Genomic DNA, 18,118 nt, shown 5'->3' with positions numbered 1-18,118 from the left:
TTACACTACTGACATCTTACGATATTTATCCATAATACGTATCCTAATCATCGATACAAACTCAGAGCGAAAAATGAATCAGTTTGAATTCTTCCCGCGTCTTTACACACGTTATTGCGCAGGCGCATTTTATAAGATTCTCAAACAGAGACGCTCGCCGTGTAGATTACATTGTTTTATCGAATAATGTTTGCTTTTTCGTGGATATGAACTATTTTAATTACAGTGTACATTCATCTGATTTATCATATTTTAAAATAAGTTCAGTTACATACATTCATTCAAACTATTGAAGAAATATAAAATTTCGTCAGTGTTAGATTATTTTCAAATAAAGATACGTGGTTAAAACTTTTTTTTAGTGAAAAATCAAGTGTAAAGTTGTACAAGTTTGACTTTTTATCAATTTTTGAAAGTATTTTTATTGCCAAAATACAAAATGTCGGGTCGTGGTCTTAATGACGAAGAAATATTTGGTGCTACTTTAGAAATAGATTCAGATTTTGAAATTAGTGACAGTGACGTCGATAATAATTGCAAAGCTGCTGAAATACATGAAAGCCATGATTCTGCCGTTATGCGTTGAGAACTGTTTCAAAATTTATCACGATAAAAAAATATATTAAGTGATACATATTTACGGTGATATAATAACAGAAAAATTATATCATTATTTTTGTAAAATTAAGTGTAGTTATTTTTTATTATATGAACCTTTTTAAGTGTGTCAATATTTCATGTATCCAGTCAAACGCGACATCGCACCCATAAATCAACCACTTACATCGCACCACAGTTGAAGAGCTCTACTCCGGTATGTTTATGCATGTGTATCGTTATCCTTGAAATATTAACATGGCCGCCCGGGTATACCGTATCAGTTACATTATGAATATATACTTCGAATTTTTATCAAGTCCCATTGATGTTCGGATTGTTTGTTTAAACTTGAAAAGATAATTCAAGACATAAGCGACGTATTTTTTAAAACAAATTTTAAAATCCATGCGTGATTATTATTTAAAGTCATAAATTAGATTGATGATAAATAGCCCCGCGTGTGAACGAAGTGATACAAATTTATGACGCATAGAAAAGGTTAAAATGCATGTCAACATTAGATTAAATATAGCGCCCTCGAGGTGTTTTTTTCGCAAAAACCAAAAAGAAAATTCAATTTTTTATTTATAATAAGCTTCCCAACTCATTATAAGTCAGAATGTCATTTTTTACACAGACTATAGGCACTGGCGTCGTAAATTTAAACCTAAAAGTTAAAGGAATTGTTCACATAGTCGTAGCTTCTTCATTTGGTAGATAATATCGTAACATCTAATACCTTACATTTAAACATTTGACAATTACCAAAGAATAATTGCATAATCTCAAATGCATATCAAATAATTAGGTAGTACGTAACACAATGTACCCAAGAGAATATCTCGTTTTTTCAAGCAAAACGAGATATTTTTGACGTATCTAGAATTTGGGAATCGATGAATTCTGACCAATGACGTGACTGCTTTTATATCGATTAATTCTGACCAATGACGTGACGGCTGTGATTCGATTCCGTGATGATTTTTGACGGAATCGATTTCTCCATGACAATGAATCGAAATATTTCGATGGTCAAAAAGATCGAGTAAATCATCGATTGTGCCAATAGCTAGTGTGTACCTATAACTATATGTATGTGGCTATATTTCATACCATTATAAGGTGGGCATGATACGTTGAAACAAAAAAATATTATTCTTACTTGTTGGATTCCCAGTACACCAGGATTCCAGACTAGGACGAAAATGTTTATCCGCCTACAGTTTCATTCTAATAGTATGTATATTTGAGCGTGTGAAAAGTGATGGCTCGTGCTAATATTACAACAAATGGCATTAATGATGTTGTTATAACTGATTTTTCGAAAATTCTTTTTTGTGACATTTTCAGGAAATCCGTTCAGCGCACGGCCAAACTGAAATATCCTGAAAATCTTCATACAAAAATCGAATTTTCATGAAAAAAATATAAAATTGTTTTCAGCTCCAAAAACATATTTAATAATTCAATTTTTTTGTAATATTAGCACTCTAGTACACCCAAAAATCTCGAGTCGCCACTGCATGTGAAGTGTGCCCGTGCACTCCAAGTACGCCTTTTGAAGAATTTTACGGAGACGGCTGGCATTAGCTGTTACACACCGGTCGCGTATTGAGCTCCTAGTAAAATTTTGATATAGTATAGAAAAATAGTCTACTGCGCAGTTGAAAGTTGAAGTGTGAAAGAAAAGTTATGTGAAGAAAATGAAGAAGAAAGACGGTCCTACCTTTCACATATGTATTCAAACATTGCTAAAATAGACATTTTATAATCTTTCTATGTGTTCATTTCAACCCCATCAAATAGTAATGGGCCAAATCAGTTAACTTTATTTATAGTAGTTGAAAATTTCAAAATAAGCCTTTTTTATTAATCATAACGCCCAATATAAACTTGTGATTTACACGTGTCATGGGTAGTCCTTCGTCATTTAGCTCATTCATTTTTCAACGTTTTTTATTTCTTCTATTTTCTCTACTAATTGTCTCTTTTTTTACGTACGTTTACACAGTTAGATCAAAGTATATACACATTCAATTGTTACGTAAAAGTCTCATTGGCATATACAGGATATCAGGAGGGTAAAGGGTCCAATCATAGTTCCATGGTTTAATTACTTCATTGGAAAATGAAACAAATACTTCAAGAAACAACTATTTACGTCGGGAGTCATGCTAACAGATGTAATACAATTCCATTTTTATTCAAAGTTCAAATGTTACGTAATAAAACGATTCCTTTGCTGCCATTTCGGAAAAAAATTGTAATAATATTTTGATTTCGCGAAAGTTTCGTTTCAATCTAAATACGTATAAATTATTAACTTTCCCACACTAAGAGCCTAATAATCTATTTTAAATTTTAATTTTTAAAAGAAATATAAACATTCCCGGGTTACGAATAACCTGACAATATTTGAAAATCTTCTACTACCACCCACAGTAAGCTGAAAATGTTGCTTGTGTTGTAATGGAGGACTTAGCCAGCCGAGGAATTGAACACACTACGCCCGAGTGGGACCCAAGCGCGATGTCAACTCGGCCACCGACCGGTTTCATCCATGTAAATAGTTGTTTCTTGTAGTCATTGTTGAAACGAAGTGAAATTTTCATAAGTTATGCCTAAAAGTGTAGCGATTAGGTACAAATAATTATAATTGATTGATAATAATAGTAATGATTGCTGAAACATGTTTTAATTATAAATTTATTAAAGAAAATAAACAACCTTTTTTCGTAGAAACACATATATTTTGCACACGTTTTTAATAAACGTTTCGATTATGGTCATCATTAACAATAATCTACTTTACAAATGCGATTGTTCTATGTTATGTTATGGTTCGTTCTTTTCCCATGATTCATGGTCCGGCTGAGGGCTTGGATCGGCGGTTCGAATCCCAAGTGTACGGAAGTTAAAAATAAAATAAAAAAATATAATGCTAATGTGTGATGGTGTTTAAAACATACAGTTATATCTGGTATTGGTCTACCTTTGTGGAAAGAGAGTAAAGCGTCATTTTATCTTATGTACAAATTTAGTCTCCATTTTTATCTTATATACAAATTTATGGGGTTTACACAGATTACCATTATACCATTCGCAGACAAGTATCTGTTTTCATATGTTTTGAAGCTGTTTATGATTTCAATCCACCACCCAAGAAAGCATCAGTGCGATATACTCTGTGGCTTTAAAGTTTGCAGAGACGAGACTACAATCCGCCCACGGTACCAATTTCATGCCAATGGTGGGAACAAGGAAGCAGGAGATATAACAAAATAGCTTAATTACAACCCTGGTGAACTTATTAAAAGGACAGGGTTACTGAATGGAATTACGTGAAATAGGGGGTAGCACAATGCGTCCATGGCTTAAATGTTCGCTTGTGTTTGGTTCCAGTATATACTATTCTATCTTTTTTAATACTACCAAAGTGACATACTTTCATTAATGATTTGATTTGATTATTTTTTAAATCTTTTATTTTTTTCTTCCATATAAATAATGTTACATAAAAATATCATGTTACATAAAAATATCATGTTACAATAAAAAGATGATGTCAATAATTGTGAAGTGACAATAAATACATAAAACATTATTTATCTTGACCCCTAACCGCATTTATTTCTCCCGCTGAACTTTAATCGATTATTCAATGAATCACAAATGACCAAAATATTTCGATCATTCTCATCACTAACTCACGAACGGAAATATCCATGAACCTATGATAGTGGTTTATCTATGGACCTAACTTATGACTTCTATGGCATATCCCATGTCAAATGACGTATTTTGACGTTTGCGCCACATTTATTTCAAATAAGATTTTTTGCCGTTAATTTTATAATACTATTGGAATTTAGTGATTTCCTTACTTTAGTTTTCTCGCAATGGCTGTCGATAAAAATGGTGAAGATGACGTTTCCGTTCACGACTGGTCTAAAATGACGAAAGTTGCTGAAAATGTAATGCTATCATATTTTATCCCCAAAAAATTGTCCCTCTAATTGTAAAAAAAAATCGATTCAATATTATATGCAAACATTTTATGATCGAAGAACTAAATTGGCACATTCAATTTAAGATAGGGTCATACTACTTTTAGATGAGACATGAAGCGAAAAAATTGGTTAAGTTTTTACCTCCAACTCTCTAACTAAAACTACCGAATCCGTTCTACACGCACCGCTTATCGCGTTATAATAGTGGAACAAGTTTTGACGAGATATTAGTACGTAGTAGCGCCTCTAATTATGGATAGGGTAAAGTTTCCTCATTCAGCTTATTGCTAAATATGCACAAATTATTGAAGTATACACAGGAGCATCTAATGGAGAAAACTATTTAAGTCGGGGGTTTAAGTAAACATGTACAAAATATGTTTTTAGGGTGTTCGTTTGGGTTATTTTAATCATTTATACGTATTTCCTAACCTTCAAACTTAACTTTTATTGAGAAAAAATGGAACTTTAACTCCCACGACATAAATACTTATTTATTGTAGTAGTTTAGTTGAAACCAAGTGCTATATATAATTTTTTTTACATATTAAACATGCAGCGGAATTCGACAAGTTTATCCAAGATACAACTATTTACTTCGAGGGAAATGGAAAAACATGCGCAAAATAGTTTCTTAGTTTGGGTTACTTAAATAATTTTTGCGTATTTAGATTGAAGCGGAACTTTTCGACAAACATCGCTTCGTGCTAACAATAACCAACATGGCGGAAAAGATGTTTTGTCGGGGGAAATTTTGAACTTTGATTAAACAATAAAATCTCCCTCGACATAAATAGTTGTTCCTTTTTTTTTCATAATTAAGTTGTAGTTGGTTGTCCCTCTCTAAACAAATATCCTATCTTCTATCAAGCCTTATCTAAAATTGCCTCCCCTCCATTCAACATCTCATCTCTTCTAAGTCTGAACTCGACTCCAATTTTCATTATAATTTTGAAATTTGCCCATTTAAATAAAATTAATATTTAAATTCACCTTTCATTTCTCAATAATTTTAAATGATGGCCAAGAACACCCTTGAAGGGTGAAAGCCAGTAATAATGTTAAAAAAAAAAGTTGAAACGAAGTATTATTTAAATAATTTGTAGCTATCTAAGAGTTTTCCATAGACCGTTTTTTTTTAATAATCTTCCACAAAATTACTAATTTTAGATTTTTTTTCAGGCTGGTTATAGAGATGGAATAAATGTTGGGCGAGAATCCAAATTCCAAGAAAGTTTTGATACTGGCTATCAACATGGCTTTCAAATAGGATTTGACCTTGGAATCTATCATGGCATATCACGGTATGCAAATAAATAATTTTATTTGATAATTGAAATTAATAATATAGAATAGTCTATATAGCCCCGCTAATCGGTGTTTATATGAGTAGAATACAGAGCTATTTCGCCATCTATAAGTAAATTGTTGAGTAACTACTCGTCAAGTAACTTTGTAAAAGTAAACAGTGCTTTCCATTGATACCAGCTAAAAAAATAATCTGTAGAGAAAAATCCCAACAAAACTTGCAAGTGTGTGAGTGCGTCTTTGGTACTCACACACTCTCATCAAAATGACAATCCAACACACCTACAAGACCACTACCTGTAAGAGCAACAAGCGCTATTGTTTCTCTATCTACACAGACAGACTGGGCCACAGCAATGCGTGGCGGGGTACAGCTAGTGATGAAATATTAGTCTTTTAATTGCATTTTTATTAATTTTTCTAGATCAATAATTAATTCACCAAAGGAAGCCCAACCAAATGAAAGTACTAACAAATTAAGTAAACCTACAACAGGAAATTGCAGAATATGTATCGACAGTGATTTACTCAATAAAACCATCAAAGAAGCTTCAGACGTTCAGGAAAAACACCATCAAGATGTCAAATCAAAATTACACTCACAATATCAAACAGATTTCAATTATTATTTAGGATTAGAATAATTATTGCAAATGTAATGCAGCATGTTGAACCAACTTTTAATTCAGATATGAGGAATCCAGTCCCTTTTTTTTTAATCATTAATGACCTTCTAACTTAAATACTAGTATTTTTTATTGATGTAGTTTATTTTAATACAGAGTTTTCCAATAAGAGTTGTTATTTTGAATAGCCCGCTATTTCGGTAGAAGTTACTTTTGAAGCTGTCATTTTTTTGACATTTGACAAGTAGAAACTACGCCATTGATAAAAATGGAACGATACACGCTTCAACAACGCATTGAAATTATTTAAATTCACTTGAGTGAATCAAATGCAAATCATCTTGAGTGATGAGGCCCATTTCCACCTTGGTGGCTTCGTCAACAAGCAAAATTGTCGCATCTGGGGCTCGGAAAACCCAAGAGTTATTGTTGAAAAGCCTCTCGATTCTCAACGTGTGACTGTTTGGTGCGGTTTATGGTTCAGCGGAGTCATTGGACCTTACTTTTTCGAAAATGAGGCTGGAGCAACAGTTACGGTGAATGGATTGCGCTATCGAGAGATGATTAATGATTTTTTATGGCCGGAATTGGATGGTATTGATCTGGACAACGTTTACTTTCAACAAGACGGCGCAACGTGCCACACAAGCAACGAAACCATTGATCTTTTACGATTGAATATCAAAATAACACCTCTTATTGTAAAACCCTGTAGTTAAAATAATTTTCAAAGGTTTATTTTTTGGAACCCCAGAAATCACATCAAATCTTTGGTTGTCTGTGCAACGTCACCAGTCACAAAAAGCACAAATTTTATTTCATGACATTATTATTCTTAAGTTTAACCCTTTTTAATACTGAAAAAACAATAGGTATGACAGCATCTCAGCACCACTGTTATTGTATACTACCAAAGTGCAAAAATACATCTGTGACCGCATTTGATAAACAATTTACATACAGGGTGTTCCAAAAAATAGTATCAAGCGAAAGTTCAGAGGTAGAACACCCCCAGGGGTACCCAAATCACCCCATGTATGTTCTGTGATTTTTGTAGTTTTCGAGTTATGATTTTTTTCATTGTGAAACCTTGACTTACATTGAGATTATTGGTAACAGAAACATGAATTATTGAGATATCTGCTTGATTTTTTTTTATTAATTAGGTAAATAGAATGCCTTGTAGACATAAAAACAATTATGAGCAGAGCTGACACCATTGCGCCGTAGAAAATGTTGAATCCCAAAGTTAGTTGAAATTCAAAACTTTTGAAATCTTTCTGATTTTATCATCTGTTTACCCTATAACTCGGTAATCGGTTACAGTCAGTACATATATACTTAGGGGGGTTTTCACTATCTCTGATTATGTTCTGACCAAGCACTGATCCGCGGATTAGTCATTTTTTCGTTTTCACTATATCTGAATAACGCTAACGCTCGGGTTAAAGTTAGATTTGACTAATCAGTGCTCGAACTTCACGTTAGGCGCTATTCCTCGAATCAAAGATGGCGTCAAAACATTCCGAGTTTAACAGCTGAGAAGTGAGTCGAATTTTGTAGAATGAATTTGAATGCTTGTATGATCCATCCTGAATTATTTGATTGTGTTCAAAATAAGAAACAATGTATTAATTCGACACGAATCTATCTAAAATGACCTGATAATCAACATAACATAACCAAAAAAATGCACACTTCGCGGTGTGCGGACTGTGACGCATGACAGCCGTGGCAGTAGATGGAGAAACTGCAAACATTTTGCGATGTTGCCAGACTTTTTCGAGTGTTATCTATCCGGAAGTTCGAAACAATGGTGAAACGGTCGCCGTTGAATAACGAAGTTATTCTGAACTTTAAAGCCAGCCAACGGATAGCTTTTCAGATATTTAGCCCGACATAGTGAAATACCCCCTTAAAGAATAAAATAACCATCTCCGTATCAACTATGGGAAGATTATCTGAGTGCAACAATTTTAAACAATAACAATGAAATCTTTTAAATACAAACAAAACTGGAGTTTCATTGGCTCAATATTCACACAAAACCACAGTGAAATGTTGACTTGTGAATTGAGTTCCGTGACTAATGGCATCAGCAGATTCGTACCAACCAAACAGTGCATTTTATTGTAATGGTGTTTTAATCGTTTTTAATTAAAGATTTATAAGTTTTACATATATTATAATAAAACATCTGGATATATGTTACAATATTTTTCACTGGAGATCCTTATTGTGTGTGAATGTATATTAATTCTGGTTCCACGATAACTCAACACACCTTTAAAAAGTGATTTAAAGTCATTAAAAACGATGAAAAAAAAAAATAAACCTAACCTAACCCAGTTAATAAAGTTTTTGTTTCATCACTTTCCATGACTTTATATAACTTTTTAAAGATGTGATGAATTATTATTTTGATGATTTATCCGGTCACCATTAATTCTATGATGAATTGTTTTTTACATATAGCATTTTAGCTGTTAAGATTGAGACGGCATAAATATGATATTGGAACATAATATCATGTATATTATACATTTTGAAAATGTTCCGATATCTTAGTTTATCGTAGTCCCAGAAAGAGGTCGTACGTGACATCATCGTTCTAGCAGTGTTACCGAAGCTCCCGATTTTTCGGGAGATCTACCGATTTTTCACTTCATCTCCCGATCTACCGAAATGGCACCAAAATCTACCGATTTTTCGGTGTTCTCAGCGATTTATCGTTTCTCGTCGATTCTTTGTTTATGGTCCGCACAACAGGCAAATAATTGTCTGTGGTTAAAAAAAAAAAACTAAAAAATTCCCCGGATTCGGGAATTGACCAGAATATTTACAAAATACTGCAATCTAAGCATATCTCTATTATACGCGGTTCACACGGGGCGACTTTTGTCGGTCAACTTTTGTTGGTTGGACAATTGAAAGCTAATCGCCACGTGTGAACACTCTGTCAACAAAGTTATCAACTTTTTTGTTGCCTAGCAAAAGTTGAAAGCCCGTCTACTTTTGACGTTCGAGTACGACCATCGCCATTTTGGTTTTACTTGTCGTTCGAGTTTTTCACCGAATCACCCCGTGTGAACACATGTTTCAACTCGCTTGTCTTTTTTAGTTACTCGCGGGAAAAAGTAAAATTTGAAACGGACCTCCTTCGGCGAGGAGTATTTTTATTGTAATTAAATTTAATCTAATAAAATATAACAGGAGGAACAAATTGAAAGAAGCTATGAACGTTATTAATTATTAACTGCTTTTCCCGCTTTCTATGTGGAAGGACCCTATTGATGGGTATTATTTTTATGCTTTCCGGCAGCACATTATTATTTTTTATTCCTTATAGTTATGATATTGTTTTGTAATATGTTTTCATTATCATTATTATTTTGGTAACACATTGTTTATTATTTTTTTTTTTGTATAAATATTATTGTTTTTGATATCTTTGTTTTACTTTGTACATCGTACAAAAAAAAGGATTGTTGAGCAGTGATAGAAATGCGGAGTTGTATACTGCGCTCACAGCTTTTTGGGATAATTTTTGAAGGATTCTTCCCAGATAAGAGATTCTACTGCACAATTGTCTTTTGTATACACTCAGCATGCTTGTAAAGGTTTAATTTTAATCTAATATAACTCCATTTATAACAATTTCTGTATAATTTCATTAAGAATTTTAATTTGGCCCATGCACTTTCTTTTTGTTTTTGATGATTCAACTGAGATATTTGTAGGTATTTCTTAATAAAGGATTAAGGATTACTAAACAGTGTACCTACCGTTATCAAGCATCTGTCGCCAGGTGACAGGTGTTTTGAAAAAGCCCATGAGGTGGTTGATTGGTTCCTAAATAAAATTAAAATTCATAAATTTTTTCGTTTCATTTAATTGTACACATCCCGATGACGAAGGTCGTTACTTGTATGAATGTCGCTCACTTTTAAAAGTAAGTAGGTATTACATGATTTTTGACGTCTCGCAGTGACAGGTGACAGTCCAAGGTCGATGTTTCACAAAAATTTGCACCGAGTTGCCAGACGTAAAATAAGTCCCCGTTAAACGTTAGGGCAAATTGCGTTATTCCACGGGCAACATCTACAATAATCATATTGACGGCGCTGCTTATGGGTTTTTTCGTTAGTTGTTAAGGTTATGCTTCGGAATAATAAAAGGGATTCGTATTATTGACAAAGGAGAAATTTTGTTAAAATAATTCTAGTGATCTCCCGATTTCTAAGAAAATCTCCCGATTTTTAGGCGTAAATTCTCCCGATTTTGAATTTTTGAGTTCGGGAACACTGCGTTCTAGTATCTTGTCTTTTGTTTTCATACAAGAAGAAGTAAGAGGACCTCTCTCTGGTATTACTAAAGTTGTTGTTTTATGTATTTTAGAATAAGAATATGTCAGGATTTGAAGAGTGGTTGGTTTTACAGGATATTGAAAAGATTTCATTACAATTATTTTTTACATTAAAAAAAACTTTATTGAAAATAATATTATTATTTATTATAAATGTGTTATCTTCAAAATTACACGTAAAAATTAGTACAGCCTCCAACTGAATTTGAGTAGACGTTTACAGATACAGTCCTTCGGGAGTTCCTTCCTTCTTGCGATACAGTACACTCTCCTTTGACTTCTTGAAGTCCTCGTTGGTCACCTTCATCCTGCGCTCACGGAGAGCCATGAGGCCAGCCTCCGTGCAGATAGCCTGGAGTTAATCACATAATAAATTAATAAAATAGTTTTATGACAAAACACTAAAACTTTAACTCAATGCATCCCAATGTGCTTAATGTTTTGACACGTTGTATGTGTTTTAATCAAAGATATTAGAAGAACGAGATATGCTATGTTGGCCGCCGGACCGTAGCCGGAGTACTACCTAATTAGGGTACTTTGAACGGTATCGGGACGTGTACGCACAGAAATCTGTTCTATGTATTAGTGCTGATACCTTAGCGCAAGCGAAGGTGTGCAGTAGTATTGGTGAACAAAACCGGCGACACTCGGCAAAACAATTCCACTCAGTACGAACTGCGCATAGCACATCTCGTTCTTCTAATATCTTTGGTTTTAATGGATCCGCGTTGAAGTTTGGTTTTTTCTACATATTGCCTTTAACAAAAATATCTTTTAATTTATTGAAATTTCTTGTCAGCCCCTAAGAGAAAGTGGCAGAGTAAATCATTTTTTTACGTTAGCCCCTCGCAAAAGGCTCTGAAGAAAATAATTTCCCTCGGAGCCTATGTCATCTTTGGGGATGGTGTTTTTAAGGAAAGGAAGGGGGGGGGGGAAAGGTTTGCGAGGTGGATAGAAAAGGAATCTGGGGATCACCACAGTCAGTAAAATTGTAATTTTATTTTACAATTTTACTGACTGTTTAGTAAGATTGTACTTAAGCGGAAGCGCGGGTAAAGCTTGCAGTGATTGACTGATTTCGCGTGACGCCAAACCAACATTAATCCATCGACCAATCATCGCACACTATTCGTTTTGTGCAATCTCACTAACCACAGTTCGTAAAATTATAATTTGACCAGGTATCGAAATGAAAACCAGTAAAATTGTGAGAAATCATCAGCATCTTACAATCTTCCTAATGCAGCCCATTCAAATTATAATTGTACTAAAATGAACCAGCAAGATTGGGAATTTCAACTTTGAATTACAATAATACGAATTCTTATAATATTTATAGTAAGATTATAATTTTTACTAATCTTGCAATATTTTGTATGTGGTGTTGAGTGCACCGGAATAATAATAATAATATGATTTATTGTCTTCTTTTCTTAGTAAAATATAGAGATTATGATATCCTCACTGGGATCTCCCATGCTGAGGATTTTATTTACATATTATAATTTAATTATAAGAAAATTAATATTACATATGAATTTAACCTTTTGAATGCCAGTAGGTAGAAGTGTAGATGTGCACAGCAGGCCGTGAATTTTTAATCGAAATAAATCATTTTTAAATCTTATTTTTATAAATTAACAACATTACACCTTGAAAGGATATTTAAATGACTTACCAAATTTATTCAATATTCAAGAAAAAAAAAAAAAAAAAAAAAAAAAAAAAAAAAAACGGGACATTATGTATGATACAGAGGCTCAAAGAAGAGCGAGTAAACTCGCTATTTTTCTATGGCTGGCCTGCTGGGCACGGCCAAGAATGCGAGTAAACTCGCTCTTGGCACAGAAGCGGTTAATTATGAACAAATATCATGTAGTATAATTTTTATTTATTTTTATAATTTTAAAATAAGTAAGAGAGTGTTTTTTTGTATAGTACAGTTTAGTAGATTCTGTTTTAGTCTGTGTTTGATATCAGTATATTTTCTATTTCAGATCTCCCTTTATTAGGAATGCAGTTTAATATTGTCTAATGCTCTCGCTCTCTCTTCTCTCTCTCTCTCGAAGAGAGAATACATAGTGGTATCTTCAGGCGAGGGAATGGATAGGATGTGAGATGTAAGAAGTATGAGACAGTAAAGCAAGGATGGGAGTAAGATACCTTGATGTCAGCGCCGGAGAGGTCGTCTTTGGCCATGATGAGTTCGGAGAGGTTGACGTCGGTGGAGAGGGTCATGCGGGACGTGTGAATTGTGAAGATGCGCCTCTTGGTCTTCTCATCAGGCAGTGGGAATTCTATTTTACGATCAATTCTGCCAGGTCGGATCAGGGCGGGGTCCAGTGTCTCAATTCTGTTGGTAGCCATGATCACCTACAATAACAAAGATACTATTAATATACACAAATAATTTAAATAATAATACCCTCCATACAGCATCCTCACTGAATTAATTCCCCTCAGTAACTATGCTGGTTTAATATGAAAAGTTAAAACAAACATAATTTGTCTGATGTTTTTTACATTACTTTTAATATATTTATTATATTATGTAAAACAGATACGTATTACAATAATTTTAACAATAACCAAATTAAGTAGTCTTGTAAAGCTGCCATATGGCAGTTAGTAGTCAATTGAATTATGCCTACAGCATAAATGAACTTCTATAGATTGATAACTTCGGACTTTTTGTGTGAAACAAATTGGACCTAAAAAACCATAGATATGCCAATAAAATTCTCATTCGGAGCCTACTTATTATACTATGTATACACCAATGAAAAACTTTATTCCATAGATTTTCAGAGTTTTTCATTGATGGATATAGTTAGGCGAACATATTATGACCTCAAATTTTCGATCGGAGTTATACATACCCCCCTGGCCTACAGTAAAAAGAAAAATAGTAATCTGTTTCCATAACACTATGCAATAATGACATCCTATACTTAATTCAAATGTTTCTCTACCCTTATATTTAGGATGCTTGGGTTTTATTTCCAGAAATGCAAATGAACTCAGAAAATTGTGACTACTTTGGAATTTTTGAATAGTAAATTTAGTTTTAGTATTATTTTTGTTCTTTGAAATAATAGACCAACATTTAAAAAATGGAGATGAGAAATGCTAAGTAAAGCTTACCTTGACGTCTCCCCTGTAGTCGAACCCGTCCAATTGGTTTAGAAGTTCTAACATAGTTCTTTGAATTTCCCTTTCACCTCCCGAATTAGAATCGTATCTGAAAATTGAAGACGTCGATAAAAGATTTGCATTTATAAATAAACAACAATAATAATAATTTTGAATATTTAGTAGATAATGATGATGTATTGTGCTTGACTTACCGTTTAGTACCAACGGCATCAATTTCGTCAATAAAAACTATGGAAGGAGCGTGTTCCTCTGCTACCCTGAAGAGTTCACGGACCAGTTTGGGACCATCTCCCTGAAAAATAAAGAAGGTAGTTAGTTTAGTAATGAAACACAGCAGTTATAATTCCATATAACCAGTTGTCCAAATAAACATTCTACAATAATATACTCAAAAGTGGTGCTTATAGTGATGAGTCGTTCATGAGCGAGCCGTACAATTGAGCTAGCTCTTGATGAGCAATATTCGTATGACTCCCGGTAAACTACAACGGCTCGATTGTGCAAATATTCCCAGGTTACGAATAATCTGACAATATTTTTAAATCTCCTACCACCACAGTAAGCGGAAAATTTTGCTTTTATTGTGATGGATGACTTAGCCAGCTGAGAAATTGAAGTCACGATGCCTGGGGGTGGGACCCAAATGCGATGCCAACTCAGGCACCGACCGGTCATAGAAATGAATCATGAACTGGAAAATCTTATAGATCATTGTAAAATTTTGTCGGTCCCAAGGACTGCAATGTACTGATTGTGTAGAAAGGATACCAGTGGGTGCCCCAGTGGAAGTGACCCAGAGGTAGACAGAGGAAGAAATGGAGAGACTACGTGGTAAGAGGATTGGCGAGGGATCACAGCCAGCATTGGTCAAATCCCTCCCTGGGATGTAGCACCATGATGTTGACAATAATATACTATAAGACAAAAATATGTTTTCAATAAAAAAGAGGGTAATTTACCAAGTATTTTTGGATAAGTTCTGATCCTACTACCCTCAAGAAGGTGGCAGACGTCTGGTTAGCCACCGCCTTGGCAAGGAGGGTCTTCCCAGTTCCAGGTGGCCCGTACAGGATCACCCCTTTGGGAGGCTTAATTCCCATCTCCTCGTAGTACTCGGGGTGGGTCAGGGGCAGCTCCACAGACTCCTTGATCTCCTGGATCTGCGTGTCTAGCCCTCCAATATCTGCGTAAGTCTCCTGGGGGGCCTTCTCGAGTTTCATGACAGACACCATGGGGTCGGTGTCGTCACCTAATACTCCTACTACAGCATGAACCTGGGAACAGATTTAATATTGATAAGTAAAGGTCATAAAGGTTTCATTGTGATTCTCCTATATCCGCACGAACCTGTACAATATTAGCTTCTTCCATACACTGAGAGACTAGTCTATCAGCCATCAATACTTAAAACATCAATGGGAAAATAATAATTATAATCTCAATTGATTTCAAACACTTTATTTTGCCCTTTTGACTGCTTCATAAATTATTTGCTAATTGAGAATGGCTCACTTGCGTTGTGCAGACCGTCTACAAAGTTATTGAAGGATGAATTAGTTAAGGACATAAATGTTTCATTGTGATTCTCCGATCACAGGAAAGAAAAATAAAGATCTGCATAAACAGAATGGCAAATGTGCATTGTGAGTACCGTTTGGGCAGGAAGGAGAGTGTGAAGGTTTGTTTGCAAAACAATTTTTAATTTTACATGGCTACATCAAATGTCCGAAGAGCCAGTTTTCAAGGTGTGTACAGAAACAAAAAAAGGTACATTTTTGGTCATATTTGCACTTCACTAAATCAAAATTGACTTTTATTTGGGCCTACGAGAATACGCAAATTGGGATATAAAAAAATATTGAGGGCCAGTTGTTTCACAGAATTAGAATATTAACTTTGAAATTTGATGAATTGTGACTAATAAAAAATTTGTAAACTTATTTTGGTATGATTAACTTCACGAAAACATAAATGTAAAACTTACTTTGTGGTTCAACAATACGGAGCAACCAGGCTCCAATTGATCCTTATCCACGAAAGATAAAATACTGACATAATGTTCACTGCCGACGGATGTAGAAACAATTGCGTGATTGTCATCGATTATTTCTTCTAAGTTGCCCACGGACATGGGAGTACCCCTCAAATCATCGACCTATAATAAAAATACACAAATATTTTACAATAGATCTTCGAAGGTACATATACTTGAGTTCAACATTTTTCATTGTCAGAAGTGAAAATTTGTGCAAAAAATTAAGGACAAATTTCTATGTTACTAATAGCAAGTCATTGAATGACATAAATAATGTTTATTAACAAGTTTGTTCACCTTGGAGCGCTCTTCTTCGATTTTTTCTTCTTGTGGTTTCAACCTTTCTTGATTCCTAATGAACTCCTCCTCCATAAGCAAATAATCCTTTATCCTTTCAAGCTTCAGCAACTTCAAGCGACACCGAGTGTGGGGAGTTACTTGAGGCAGCTTCAAAGCTGCATCTGGTCCCTTCGTCTTGCGTTTTTTCTTTCCAACCCTGGTGGGAATTGGAGGCTCGTACTTCTTCTTTTTATCCTTGTCATCTTTCTTGTCACCGCCGGAGCCTCCTCCAGATTGATTTTGACCCTTTGATAATAAAATAATTCATTAATAGTCGTCGCAGAGTTAACTTACAAACATACGAGATAGTCCGTGAGATATTTGTTTTTAAAAAATTATTAGCGAAGGAGAAGTATTTACCATCACCGCGTTATTATGCTCCTTTTTGACAAAATTACACCGTCATTCAACTTAGCCAACAAATACAGTGCTGCCACACGTTGAAAGTTTCACAATATAAACTTAATCTATAATTGCCTATGGACCCTTTTTTCCTTATGGTACTACCAAAATTAATTGTGTACAGCCGGATAATGGGCGTACAGACGACTCAATTTGGCTGAGCGGCTGTATCAATCTTATCGAGTTGAATGTAAATAAAAAGTTAAGCGTGCAGAGAGATGCGTTGTGTGCGGGAGGGGACGTGGCTTCCAAGATGAACGGTTGTACCGCCAGAGTACCCAACCACCATACAACCATTCAACCACCCAACCACCATACAACCATTCAACCACCCAACCGCCAAGCAAATTGGATCGTCTGTAGCCTGGTTGAGCGGTTGAATCAACATTACTCAGTCTGCACAGTTGTTTGTATTACAAGCAAGATTTGCGATCCTTTTGGAGTAGTTGAAATGTATTGAAAAAAATGCAACAAATCAAAACGTAAAATACAAAATTTTAGTAGCATCATCTGACTGATTTTTTTGGTTCTGTTAGTCATTTTTAATAGTTAAAGATAAGCTAGAGCGATCGCATGTTTTCATAAAGTAGCAGGCATGCTGAGTGTTCCCCAGAGTAGCAACTGGTGAAATTGAACCAACCATCGCGTCGTTCGTACTCAACACTCAACGGTTGAAGCACAACGGTTGAACCAACCAAATTGAGTGGTCCGTAGGGGGTTTAATACAATGACAAATCATTTTGTGAAAATGAATAGTAAATTGTATTACTCATCCCAATCACTAAATTCTGATCAATACTTTTATTGTCTAAAGGAGATTAATGTTAATTTAATGACAGAACGAGTGTTTTATTTAAATAAAAGAGACAATAATTTCTTTGACCAATCATCGATAAACGGACGGGTTGTTTCGGAGAATTTGAACAATTCATCAAATTTCAACGTTCATTTTCGGGTTCTGTGAAAGTCCTATTCATGTTCTGTTATTATATCATTGTAGTCTAGTTGCTTGACAAAACTGAAATAAAACAGAACTTGAAAAAATCTTTCACAGAACTTGAAAATTAACGTTGAAATTTGATGAATTGTTCAAATTCTCCGAAACAACCCGTCCGTATTTTTTTGATTATCCCTCAAAGCATTAAGAAACATCCAGATTTTCTTTAAAAACGAAATATTTATTATCGTTAATTATATTTTTATACATTGCTATCCAGAACAACTTGTTGAAAGTAATTTTTTGATAATTTAAAATTGATAATCAACAGCAAAA

The 18,118-nt window shown here is 34.4% G+C and overlaps 1 protein-coding gene across 1 annotated transcript; it reads right to left on the bottom strand.

The window, feature by feature from the left end:
* Positions 1 to 11,011: 11,011 nt before the first annotated feature.
* Rpt2 (26S proteasome regulatory subunit Rpt2) lies at positions 11,012 to 16,935 on the bottom strand. Its single transcript, XM_089641445.1, has 8 exons — positions 16,804 to 16,935; positions 16,402 to 16,689; positions 16,054 to 16,224; positions 15,029 to 15,343; positions 14,261 to 14,361; positions 14,058 to 14,154; positions 13,077 to 13,286; positions 11,012 to 11,262 (listed from the first exon to the last, which is right to left on the bottom strand). Exons 1-8 carry the CDS (start codon positions 16,804 to 16,806, stop codon positions 11,128 to 11,130), a joined length of 1,320 nt encoding a protein of 439 aa, XP_089497571.1. The 5' UTR covers positions 16,807 to 16,935; the 3' UTR covers positions 11,012 to 11,127.
* Positions 16,936 to 18,118: the final 1,183 nt, after the last annotated feature.

The sequence above is a fragment of the Hesperophylax consimilis genome, chromosome 16 (assembly GCF_061612785.1).
Source record: "Hesperophylax consimilis isolate HC1 chromosome 16, BYU_Hcon_1.0, whole genome shotgun sequence".
NCBI lineage: Eukaryota > Metazoa > Arthropoda > Insecta > Trichoptera > Limnephilidae > Hesperophylax > Hesperophylax consimilis.
Note: the sequence above shows the minus strand (reverse complement) of the source record. Positions and strands in the feature narration are given on the sequence as shown.